Source organism: Gasterosteus aculeatus, chromosome 13, assembly GCF_964276395.1.
Source record: "Gasterosteus aculeatus chromosome 13, fGasAcu3.hap1.1, whole genome shotgun sequence".
NCBI classification, from domain to species: domain Eukaryota; kingdom Metazoa; phylum Chordata; class Actinopteri; order Perciformes; family Gasterosteidae; genus Gasterosteus; species Gasterosteus aculeatus.
The window spans coordinates 13,662,385-13,674,163 of NC_135701.1; the positions used below are offsets into that span (position 1 = coordinate 13,662,385).

Here is an 11,779-nt window from a genome sequence, read left to right on the forward strand (position 1 = left end):
AACATCTATCTATTTCAAGTCTTGAGAGGAAAGAGTACCATGAAGTGCCAGAAGTGAGAAGTCCTTGGTCTCTGTTGACAGGAGAAACATTTTCACAAAACTCTTAATAATGCTCCAGTACCACCTTAAGCACCCAATACTTTTATTACAATCTAGAACAGAAAGTAATTGAAAGCCTTATATACTTTGTTTTTACTTTAGTTTTTTTTTAGGCCACCTAACTTGAGCGCGTTCTTGTCGAAACAGACATTCAGTATACAGGTACATTCTCTGAAATTAACATTACAGGTGACTTGGTGAGAAAACAGTCACTTTGCCCTTGCCAAGTACATTTGACACAAGAAATGTTGATAGAAAATAAATGTGAAGACGTGGATGGACAGTCAAATATCTGAATGTGAACTGATGCTGAGCTCACTGTGTGTTGACGGAGCAGAGCGGCCATCTGGACAGCCTCACACAGGGAAGTAACAGTTTAGCAGCGGCTGTTGGGTTTTGAATTTACCCACGGACAACAAAGATACAGACACATGTATCAATAGTACATGAAGAAGCCCTGGCCCCTCCAGGGCGCGAAATATTCTAACCGATTACTCACTGGGTGAGTAAATCAGGTCTCAATTTCACATGTGCTGAAGGTTGCAATGCCATTTATAGTGGTTAAGATGCAAAGTGCATATTGAACGTAACATAGTGAGCTAGGATACACGACAGTGACTATAGCTCTTAATTTCCCAAGTGATTCCTTCAGAACGGTCCCATCGCATTAAATGATCTAAAATAAACGCACACATTTAAAGAACGAAATGAAACAACAGTTTACAAAAAAACACAGAAACAGAAAGCAATAAAGAGGAGTGATGACTTTTCCGCTGTGAGCGCAGTGTGAGACTAAACAAGCTGCTGTTTTATTCATACAGCATCAGCTGGCACTGAATGAAATAAAGGTCAATTTCTGTGTTGCTGTGAATCCTTTAATGTGAGTTTATTGCATAGTTTGGAATTCTTAACATAGCTATTAAATTGACAACCTGACATCTCTTTTTTCTTTCTGGTCTGTGCTTTACTCTTATCAATCCAGGAAAATATATAAATTCTCTTCAATTCAAACGGGGCTGGGTTCAATTGCATTCATGAAACCAGAACTATATTTTATAATTGTTTCAGAAAACCATTTGTAACGCGAGCACTTCTGCCAGGTTTGACTATTTGATAATTGATGTTTTCTAGATCAAACTGCTCAATAGTGAACCGAACCCAGCCCTGGTTCCAAGTTACTCTCTATATTGCATTTTCAATGTGCACAAAGGTTTGCAGTTTACTGTCAGTGCAGAAACTAACTCAAGCCATTGATTATCACAACCATCTATCAATTAGGCATCGATAAAACAAACACCAGCATGAAGTGACAGTGACTCTGCGCTAATCGACTGTTTCTGATTGATTGTCTCCATGAAAAAATGTTCAGTTCTCAAATGTGGATTTTGCTTTGTTGATGAATTCTATTGGGCTTTTTCTTCCTTTGATGACATATACAAGATCCCTAAACATACACAAAAACCATGTGCTTCTTACCACCTGAGACGACGCCTGTGTGTCATTTTAACTGAGCTCTAACAATGTACCACCAGCATGTCACAGAAAGACTGTGGGACCTGAGTTAGTAGCAGCGGCCTGTAAATATCTTCACACGCATTGGTTATTTCCTCACACTGTCTGCAGGTAAATCCCTGTGCAGTCGTAGCAAAACATGCTTTATCTGAAAGTAAAAATGCTGCATTAAAGATCTCACATAAACTTACTTTAAGCAACGTTTGTTAAGCATTAATGTTATTTTGTAACAGATTTACCAATGTGGTTCTCCTCGGAAACATGATTTTCTTGGTTTTAACAGTTTTGTTATTTCAAAAGACGGATCTGTACTCATGTCACTGGTTTAATATCGTGGGGCTCAGGTGGATGACATCACGTACTTAGTCTGGATTTAGCAACTTTTAAATTGAAATGTGTCATTTAAATGTTCCCAGTCCACACACACACATACACCTGATTTAAGAGTTTATCTAAAATAACAACCCGGGATATTTATTCTGGAATGTTAACGTTGATTGTTGTTTTTTTAGCTGTTATGATGAAAAGTCTTAATTGAAAAGCAGGTTTCCAGGGGCCCTAAAAGAGACTGCGTTACACCCCCATGATGCCTTTCTCTTGCATCTGTCTTTCTCCACTATGTAATATCAGAGCTGACACATTGACACAATTACATACAAAATAAATAAATAAATGACAATAATCAATAACACTTATTATGAATAAGATTCGTAGTCACCTTAATGGAAAATAATTTCAGCCCGTGCGAAGATAAGCATTGCCTACTGGTGCAGAACAATCAAAAACTTTGATGCTGGTGTTTGTTTTGCTTGGATTATACGGTAAGTCTTTTGACAATGTGCACTAACCCTGAAGAAGCACATCTAGCAGCTGCAATGACATCCTTTTTTTTTTTTTCTCCGACCAGAACGTGTGTCAAAATGAAGCTATTGTTTTGTTGTGGTCCCTTGTAACACCCATAATGTTGAATGACCAACCTTGTTCCCCTATGGCCAGCACAGAGTCATGACACGCGTCCCATTCAGTCACCAGAGTCAGCTCACTTTTTTTTTTGGCATACAGCTCATGTTCAAATAGGAGCCAAGATTGAACTGCTTTTTAAAATCTGTAAACTAATTAAAAACTACAATAATGCAATTAAATAATATGGTAGGAAAATAAATATCATTCCAACAAGGCTTTTTGTTTTAAATAATCGTTCTCAATCTTGACACTCGAAGCCAGTGTGTATGTCGCGTTATTCACCTCAGAGAATGATGGTTATCAGTCCGAGGAGACGGCTGCGCTGTCTCATCGGTGAACGTGCTAATCAGCCACTGCACATACACCACTGCCTCAAGCTCAGTTAAGAGCGTGCATACAGATTCCACTAGACACGGCCTCACATACTCTCTAGTGCTCAACAGTCATATGCATTACAATTGTCTGTATACAAGATATGCAAAATGGACCTTTTGTAATATTTAGCCTTTGCCGCGACCGGGACAATCCTTATGAGCAGGATGAGGGTTTGAAAAACAAGACAGTGGATACATCCGCCATCGGACAAAAACAACAACTACAAGTGCTAATAGCTATAGACTATTTTGGTATTTCATGAATAGCATTGAGGGGAGTTTTTTGGTCAGTTTAAGGTAATTCAAAGGTCATCATGAAACCTCTACAGACCTCACTCCGTGTGAGCGAGCTATGGCTGTCTCAGATAACTCAGTACACAGTACATCTAACTGTGATGTTATTCAGAAAAAGGATTTGAAACTAATTTCCACATCTCATGCTCACAATTTGGACTCATCTGAGATTTATTACATACATCTACCAATAACGTCCCATTCCTATCAGTGAACTAATAATAACCCTACTGAACTCTACTCATGATTAAATGCCGGGATTATGAGATTGAACTATCATTTAAAGTTAGGACTTGTTCTCTAGAGGCGTAAACCTATATGGCTGTTTTTTTCTTTTCTTTTTCTTTTTTCGCTTGGCATCAAAAGACTCGTTGGAGGAGGTGAAGAGGAGCGGACAGGACCACGTCGCAGAGATGCAACGGCCTCATCTTCAACCCGAACTGTGAGCGGACTCGATGGAATGGGGGTTCTCTCAAGCCTAAAGCGTAGGATATACAATATAACAACAACCGACCCTAATCGCGTTCCCTAGGGATGTATGTTTGTATAACTTCCAGTCTAGCGGTGGAAGGGATTTTATCACCTCTAGGGAATAGAGGAGCTTTCATCATGTGTTGAGGAGTGTGTGGAGCTTCTGAATCGGAGTGGAAGTTAGGAGCTGTCGCTGCCAGAGCGCTTTTTGCCAAAATGACTGGCAGAGTCTCTGTTTCGCAGATTAGGCTGGATCTTGTACATATGGGGACCCATGGACCAGCGCCAGCTCCCACGGCCCTCCACTTCAGTTGGGATAGCGGCAGCTGCAGCCACAGCAGTGGATGGGCAGGGCTTGTTCTGCAGCAGCTGAATAAGCATGGTCATCTCTGGGCCCAGCCGCGACACCATGCTGGTCCTAATGCGGTCCACTGTGTCCTCATCACAGTCCATCAGGCTCTGTAGCAGCTTACCATAAAACCTAGGACAACAAAACAAAGCATCACAGAGAGTCCGTTTCAGAGTCGCAAGCCAAAAAACAACTTGCCATTTTGTCATATCTGTTATAAGTATTTCTGTGAATTTGCACCATTGCTCTATAGTATGATGTCATTCATATGGTTCGCAACTAAGCCTTGAGCTTCACCATACTGTATAGCCCTTTGAATTCAGTCCCAAACTACAATCCCACAGGTATAACAGCATCACCAAAATGTTCCCATTTAATTATTTTTTCATCCTAGAAAAAAATGAATGAATCAGATAACAACTAAAGCTTTGAAATCAATTAAAATGTTTCCATCTGCTTTGCTGCATAACTGAAAAGTGGAATTGGCAACATGGCAGCATATTTGTGGTTGTTGAACATATGTCATATTCACTATTAATAAATAGCAGCCTGTTGCACATAATAAGCTTCAAACTCTGACATGTCCGTAACAAGTGCGGAGCAACGTATCTTATGTCTCCAGATTGCAACTTAAATCTACTTGTTGTTCAGTGGGAGAAGAGCTCACCTATTGGGGAAGTGACTGGGCAGCTGTGCCACTTCGCCAATAGCATCTGCATTTGATCTCGCTACAGTGCAGATATCCAGCTTGCTGTAACACTCCTCTTGGACTTCCGATATCATTCTTTGGAAGGCGGAGCAGCGGCGGATGGTGGAGAATGCCTTGGAGGTGATGCCATTGGCAATGCACTTAAGGCTCTCCTTCACAAATGCTTTACCCTGTAAAAACACAGCAGTGCTTCACACATTCTTGCCCTGAGAGTTACACCCGTATAATCCCACACAAGCTCACATGCACAGTAGGAAATTGAGGATGGCGTACTGAAGTTGAAGTTTTTGTGAAATGAATTGAAGTGTATACCTGAGTGTCAAATTTGGCAGCACTGTAAAGGAAGGACTTGCAGATGTCATGCATGCCATCTGTGTCACAAGTTGAGTTTTCCAGGCAGGCGAAGGCCCCGCAGCCAACTTGGAGGGCACTGTTGAGACAGCGCGCCACATCTGCTGTGGGTACAGAGAATGAACCATCAGCAGGGTAGCCAGCAGTGGGCTCACTGGGAATCACTACACAATCACAGGGTTCTAGCTAAACAATGTGGCAAACAAAGGCAAATTTTCATGTTTTGGTGATTTACAAAAGACATATAGTCCCTTGGGGCAAATTGGGACTTGGACACCTTACGACTCAGACAGTCTCAGACACTATTTAGCACAAATGCACTTGGCTCTTGGCAGAAACCACATTCCACTATTTGGTTATTTTCAGAAGGCCATGGATGAACAGCACCAGACATTCAAAAGGGTTTACTAAAAACGGTTAGCGTGCCCCATTAACATACATACATACATACAAACACATGGACATAATTGTCAAGCTGATTTTTAGGAATCACTGAGAAAACCACTGTAATATCAACTATTAACATGTAACAGTCCACTCACATCCCAGAAATGTTCCTGTGAATATCTAATTAATTAAATACATGTTCGGAAAATGTTGCTATACTCATTCAGGAAGGTCACATGACTGGATTAGTTATTAGACTGATTAACCCAAAAGTAACCTTGATCCCCGTCTATGTAAAACATATAAAACAGCCACCCTGCAACATCATTCAATCCAATTCCCCAAATCTAACCCTAGCCATAAGGAACACGGCCCCAAGTGTATACAATGGACATGCGATTTTACACTAACAATAAGCTACAAAACACAATCATTAAATCAGTGTATCCAAATAATTGGCTTATAACCATTAAGAAATATCCCCGCGGAGACTAAACCTTCTTGGCAGACTTTAAACCTGGGGCCTGATGATGACCCGCATGGTCAGATGAAGTCTGCCTGACATCGGGACCAGAGCTTGCTCTTAAAATACAGAGTGAGCAGCAAATCTTACAATGATAAAGCAGTTCCTGCAGGAGGGAGTCAGCATCCCTCACCCACCGCCAATTATCACTGGGCTGTACCGTAGTGTTAAAAAAAAGGAAAAGTCAACATCTGAACGAAGCCATGCACCCACACCCTGTTGATTAATTTCTGCCTATAGTAGGGGATTATAAATCAGGCATTTATTTCACCTGTCGAACAAGGCATGCGAACTAGTGAGGTTGCAACACACAGCCTTGTTCTGACTTTAAGGCTGCGTGACGCCTTCTGTTGCATGCACCTAGAGCAACCTCAAGTCCACTATAAATGATGTATAGTGGGACGTGTGCAGCAGCCAAAGCCACGAGAAAGAGATCCGCCGGCATGACACAGCCTGCGCTTCTCAGGTGTCAGCAGCGAGCTCAATGCTCATCTGTTGCCGGCAGGACACCGGCGAAAAGCACCAGCCTCAATCCCGCAGCCCTTATCATGACTCAACGCGCTTCTTCAGACAGAAAAGACTGCAGAGGCCAAACAAATGAGACAAATCCCGATGTCAGTGTAGTAAACGAGCAAAGGTAAGCCCGTTGTCTATTGTGGAAATGGTGTGTTAAAAAGGGAAAAAGAGGAGAGGAGAGAAAGGCAAGCAGTGCGCTCTGGGAAATGCAGCGTGCTACTTACAAGGGCTGTTGGCGGAAAAGCGTGTTCTCCTGGGCGAATAAGACTCGTTTTGATCCAGTTCATATGCAGACGCGTTCAGCACCACCAGGAGAAAAAGTCCCGTCCACAAAGGCATCGTCCTCTTATCACAGATAATGTAACTAAATGTAAAGAGGCGCCTCCTGCTGTGCGTGTAATTCATAAGCATAACGCTCCAAAAAAAGCTCCTCCTGCAGCGCCCGAGAACACAATGTAGGTTATTACAAGTAGGCTGCAGTAGATGATGTCTTCACACTGGACTCCTCACTATGGCTTGGACTTGCATGACAGATCGCACCGATGTCAAGTCTGCATGGGTTTATATGGGAGCGCTGAACGTTACGAGTCTGCTTTTGGACCAATCAGAGCGCTGCATTCAGCACCGTGGTCCTCACGTTCTAATTGATAAGATCGTTGACCAGCAGTGCAGCAGTGAGATCGACCTGCATAGTTTGGGAATAATTCAAGTGCCTCAATGACAACATTGGTATTTATGCAGTACACTGATTTATGGATGAGAATAGAATGTATGCAATGTAATGGTCATTCTTTTCTTCTCTACATTGTAAACGTGATGTAATCATTCTGTGTTAAAAGTTAAGTTAATGCTTCCATAAATTATAAATAGTACTCCGTTGTGGAACTGTATATTTACAACAGACCACAACACTGACAGAATATCTTTCCAAAGTAAGAGAGCCTTCCTGCATCTTTATAGAATAAGATTAATAAAAAGTATAGTCAGTCTTCAATCTAATTTCTGATATAAAATTCAGCATGGAACGGTTTACTAATATTTGAAAACGACAAATTTGGAAATTGACATGACGCTATGACAGGTCGGAATATTAGTTATATAATCACATAATTATTGTCATGCTCACTCTTCAACATCAACATCATCAAGAAATGCAAATCCCACCCCCAAACTAACTGACCAAGCTTTGTTTTATTCAAGTGTGGCATAACCTGTCACACTTAAATGCCTCTGTACAAATATTTTATCACATTATCATTTCCTTGAACCGTGCTGAGTGATGACACCATCTTTTTTTTTAACCTAAGGGAATTTACTTAATATGGAGATAATCTACCTGTGTTGTTGACCCAATTCTCCACTCTCCTCTTCCCAGGACTGTGAAATGTTGGCTCAGAGTCCGCTAACTTTCAGTTGCACGTGCCGGCATACAGAGGATGGTGTGTGGGACTCGGCTATCATTGATCACGGAGGCCACACGCCTCCTCACCCAGTGCAGCGCTCAACTACAACATACAGATTCAGACACAAGGAAAAGGAGTTGTCCTGATCACAAGAGTGTGGAGTAAAAGTGAAAAATAAATGGTGAACAGACAAACTTCAAAGTGATTCAAGTCATGCGTGTGTGTGAAAATTTGTGTTACGTCCTTTCATTTAATTTGAAATCACTTACGTTATGGCGTTTCTGTCATCTGCTTGTCTTTGGAAATCTTTGTGATACAACCCTCATTTTTCCCTGAGCGTTTTCAGGTGGACATGATGTCAAGCTGTTGGCACCTTATCTCCTCTGGTGAATCCAAATATGGGCCCTTGCTAGCTGCAACCATATTCTTTGTAATGGAAAGATTATGTGAACGTACGTAACAGCTTAATGAATGAGCTGTTATCACAATCCATCAACATCCAAGTCCCCGTAGTGCAGAAGCTACACATTAGGACTGTCTACTTCTTACCTCAAGCTTCTCTTTCTGTTACAGTAAATTACTTTGCAAAGTTATGACAGGTTCCCCTCCCTGTAGAGAGCAGCATGTCAAAGACCAGGATGCTCACTTATTGCTTGTGTCAGCACTCCAAAAAGAGGAAAAAATAGACACGGGAAGAAATACAGCGATGTGAACAATATAAGATTTGAGTCAGATGTTGGGCTCATATTCATGCTTGCCATGAATATTTAGCTACTCTTGCATTTATTGCTTCTCTGTGCTTTCTCCCTCGAGCTGGTTGGAGAGGTGGTGGGGGGGGGGGGGGGGCTCCATTGAAACTGAAGACAGGAGTTGTGTTTATTTATGAGTTTTTGGAAGTCAGTCTCGTCCTTGTAAAAACACTGCAGACTCCTCCTTTTTGGAGCGTAGCCATACCACAAACATATTTGAGGAGACCACTTCTGCGTCCTCTGGGGAAAGGATAATGAATTCCTTTGTCTGGTAGAACAAGGTGGTTCACCTTTTTTTTCCACAAAAAAACAGACAACACTGGCATGGAGATAGAGGGCAGAGTTCACTGAAAGGACAAATGTAGCGTGAGAGTTTTGCATTTATTTACATTGAGGTGGCTAAACGGATGCTCTGATTACAGATCAATTTGCATTGAAGATGAATCTTATGCAACTGCTTGTTGCGGTTGCTATTTTTAAATGAATGTAATGCATGGGAAGCTGACCTTTCATCAAGCAAGAACAAATGGAAGATAAATATAGCTAAAGTCTGCAATAAAGCTTTTTATCCAGTTCATTTTGTTCGAGGAAAGTCAATCAACAACCAGAAGAGGAGCGACCAAACGGACATTTGGTCTCTGTGGAGAGACTGAACAGTTAAACTGAAAGGCTAGAATTAACAAATGCCACTCTCGTTTTGTTGTGGCCCGTGGAATCCACAACTCCTCGGAAAATGGCATGATGTAAATCAACAAAATACTCGTACTTACTCTCTAAAGAGTTACATTCATTAGTTCCTCTGTCTCTGAATGGGTTTTTCTTCCTCAAACAGATGTCTGCATGACATGAACATAACGCCATAGCTCAGGGGATTTACATTCCTGAATGTGTATCCAACACAAGTAACATAGGATATACATCTGGAGGCAGGAATGAAAACACACTGCTGTCCTGCCTCTTGAAACATTAGGACCAAACATTACACTAGAAAAGGTTTTTGTTTTTCCCTTTTCCCAGCATTAGTTTGAGATTTGTTGCTCTGCGAAGAGAAAAGAAGAGAATAATACCGAAGGACACGTGGAACGTGTAATGATCCTGTTTCCACAACGTGGATAAAGGACTGTGGACGAGTACTTTAAAAATGTCATTCTGTTGCATTTATTATAGTTGTGCAGAAACAACCTTACAACAACAAGTGTCATCCTTAGTGATGTATAATTAATACAAACGTTTGATGTAATAAATACAAAAGTATTATACTCATGTTAAGCATAGACACTTCATTGTCAATCAGGAGTTTAAAAATAAAGTACCCTTTGCATCAGTTGGATTAATGAAAAACACATTATGTTTTGGGTTCAAATTACTACGTTTCTTGTTACTACTACTTGTTCTTGAAATGTGACTAAAATTGGAAAATGAAACTAAAACATACGTGGGACACAAACAACTGTTTGTACAGTGAAAGTTAAACGGTGAACACGACATACAACACGTGGAAACACGTGACACCTTGTTTCCAGCAGCGGGCCGAGGGTGTGACGTGGTTTCAAACAGTGAGGCTACATTTGTTGTCCACAAGTTCACAAGAGTGTTTTTACATCCAGTGTTTCTGACGTTTTCCCTAGATGTAACAAAGTTGTTTTAATTCATAGTTATAACTAAATTTAATTTCTTTTAAAATATGTGCACTGTGACAGAAAACCGCCCCCAAAAATTCCATCTACAGTATGTGACCCATATGGATGGATTTTGTGATTATCTCAGCCCTCCGTCATTTGACCTTTGCTTGTATTGCAGATTAATGCTCACCTGGAGTGATTTGGAAAGATGTGTCAAGTAATTATTCGAATGATCTATTGGTTTCGAGATGTTAATGCATCAGGTATCAGATAGTAATATTTGTAGGTGTAGTTCTGGATTGAGTTTTCTCAGTGTAGTGTCTCCTAGTCAAACATAAGCATGTGTGCTGCTGTGAAGTGTCCTTCAGGGTGATGCTGAATCCTGTCCACCTGTAGCTGGTACTGCTGTCCGAACTTACCAACCAACACGCTAACACAGAGCTAAACTCAAATTAATAATTTATTCACTTTAAATTACAAAGATGTTGCTCACCAAGATCAAAATACGCAAGATGTTTCATTATGACAACGATGTGCATCCCATAGTGATGTTGTGAGGAAAATTGGAAAATTGGTGTCCGGCTTCCCAAATCAATGGATTGAATTTTAGTCACAAACAACCTTGAGAGTTGGGTTGTGGTTTCACGTGGAAAACAACCAGCTCTGTTGAAAGCCGTTTGGTTCTTACACCTCGGGCAGTTAGACCCTCTTTGGAGAAGGACTGTTTCACCTCTGTCAAGTCCAAAGGCGTTTTATTAGGACCAAAAAGTGCAGCTGTGATGTCGTGTGTGTGCTTGTGGTTTGTGTTCTGGTCTAGATTGATGTTGTAAAGTGGCTAAATTCGGGTTGGAAACATCTTCAATGGGAATGCTTTTGAAGTGAGATGGTGGAAAGTATTGTCTACTTGCGTCAGCCACGTTGTTGAAGATACTTGAAAAGCATTATTTTATCAGACCCACACTATTTCCCCGAGGGCAGAGCCAATCACAGAGCCCTGTGAATCCCCAAATCATTCCATTCCCAGAGCTTCATTGCTCCTCATCATGCAGCAGCACCTTTGCACGTGCTGACACCTGCCTTACTGTAGGGTTCCATTGGCAATATCGTCCGGGTGCACAGGTGTATTTGCAGTAACTTTTTTCAACAGTAGCACTTGTTTCAAGAGAATAAACTAAAGATAACTGTTGTCATTTGCTTCTTTGGATACTGAGGATACTTATATTATCACAGTACGAGACAGAAGTGTCTGACGAGCAACCTCGGGAATGTGATCCCAATGAAATATGTGAAAAGCAAATTTGGAGATCTGCAACTTTTTCAATGATTTATTTGTTGTGTCAGACCTTTAACATCCAACGTCATGACTCCACTGTGGATGATTCCATTGATTAAATGCCAAAGGGTCTGTTGAAGCCAGTGATGTGATTAAGAACATAGTATTTCATTTAGTTTTTTGT

The 11,779-nt window shown here is 41.0% G+C and overlaps 1 protein-coding gene and 1 long non-coding RNA gene across 3 annotated transcripts; one reads left to right on the forward strand and one right to left on the reverse strand.

The window, feature by feature from the left end:
- Positions 1-3,571: 3,571 nt before the first annotated feature.
- On the reverse strand, positions 3,572-7,104 carry stc1 (stanniocalcin 1). 2 transcript variants are annotated; one of them, XM_040196548.2, is made up of 4 exons: positions 6,773-7,104; positions 5,084-5,226; positions 4,730-4,941; positions 3,572-4,194 (listed from the first exon to the last, which is right to left on the reverse strand). In XM_040196548.2, the coding sequence occupies exons 1-4, from the start codon at positions 6,957-6,959 to the stop codon at positions 3,894-3,896; spliced, it is 843 nt and encodes a 280-aa protein (XP_040052482.1). In that variant the 5' UTR covers positions 6,960-7,104; the 3' UTR covers positions 3,572-3,893. The 2 variants fall into 2 exon arrangements, with proteins under 2 accessions (XP_040052482.1, XP_040052483.1); XM_040196549.2 differs by having other exon boundaries at positions 5,084-5,223; positions 6,773-7,094.
- LOC144386303 (uncharacterized) lies at positions 6,532-8,161 on the forward strand. Its single transcript, XR_013451993.1, has 2 exons — positions 6,532-6,669; positions 7,924-8,161. It is a non-coding gene; the product is annotated as an uncharacterized LOC144386303 (long non-coding RNA).
- Positions 8,162-11,779: the final 3,618 nt, after the last annotated feature.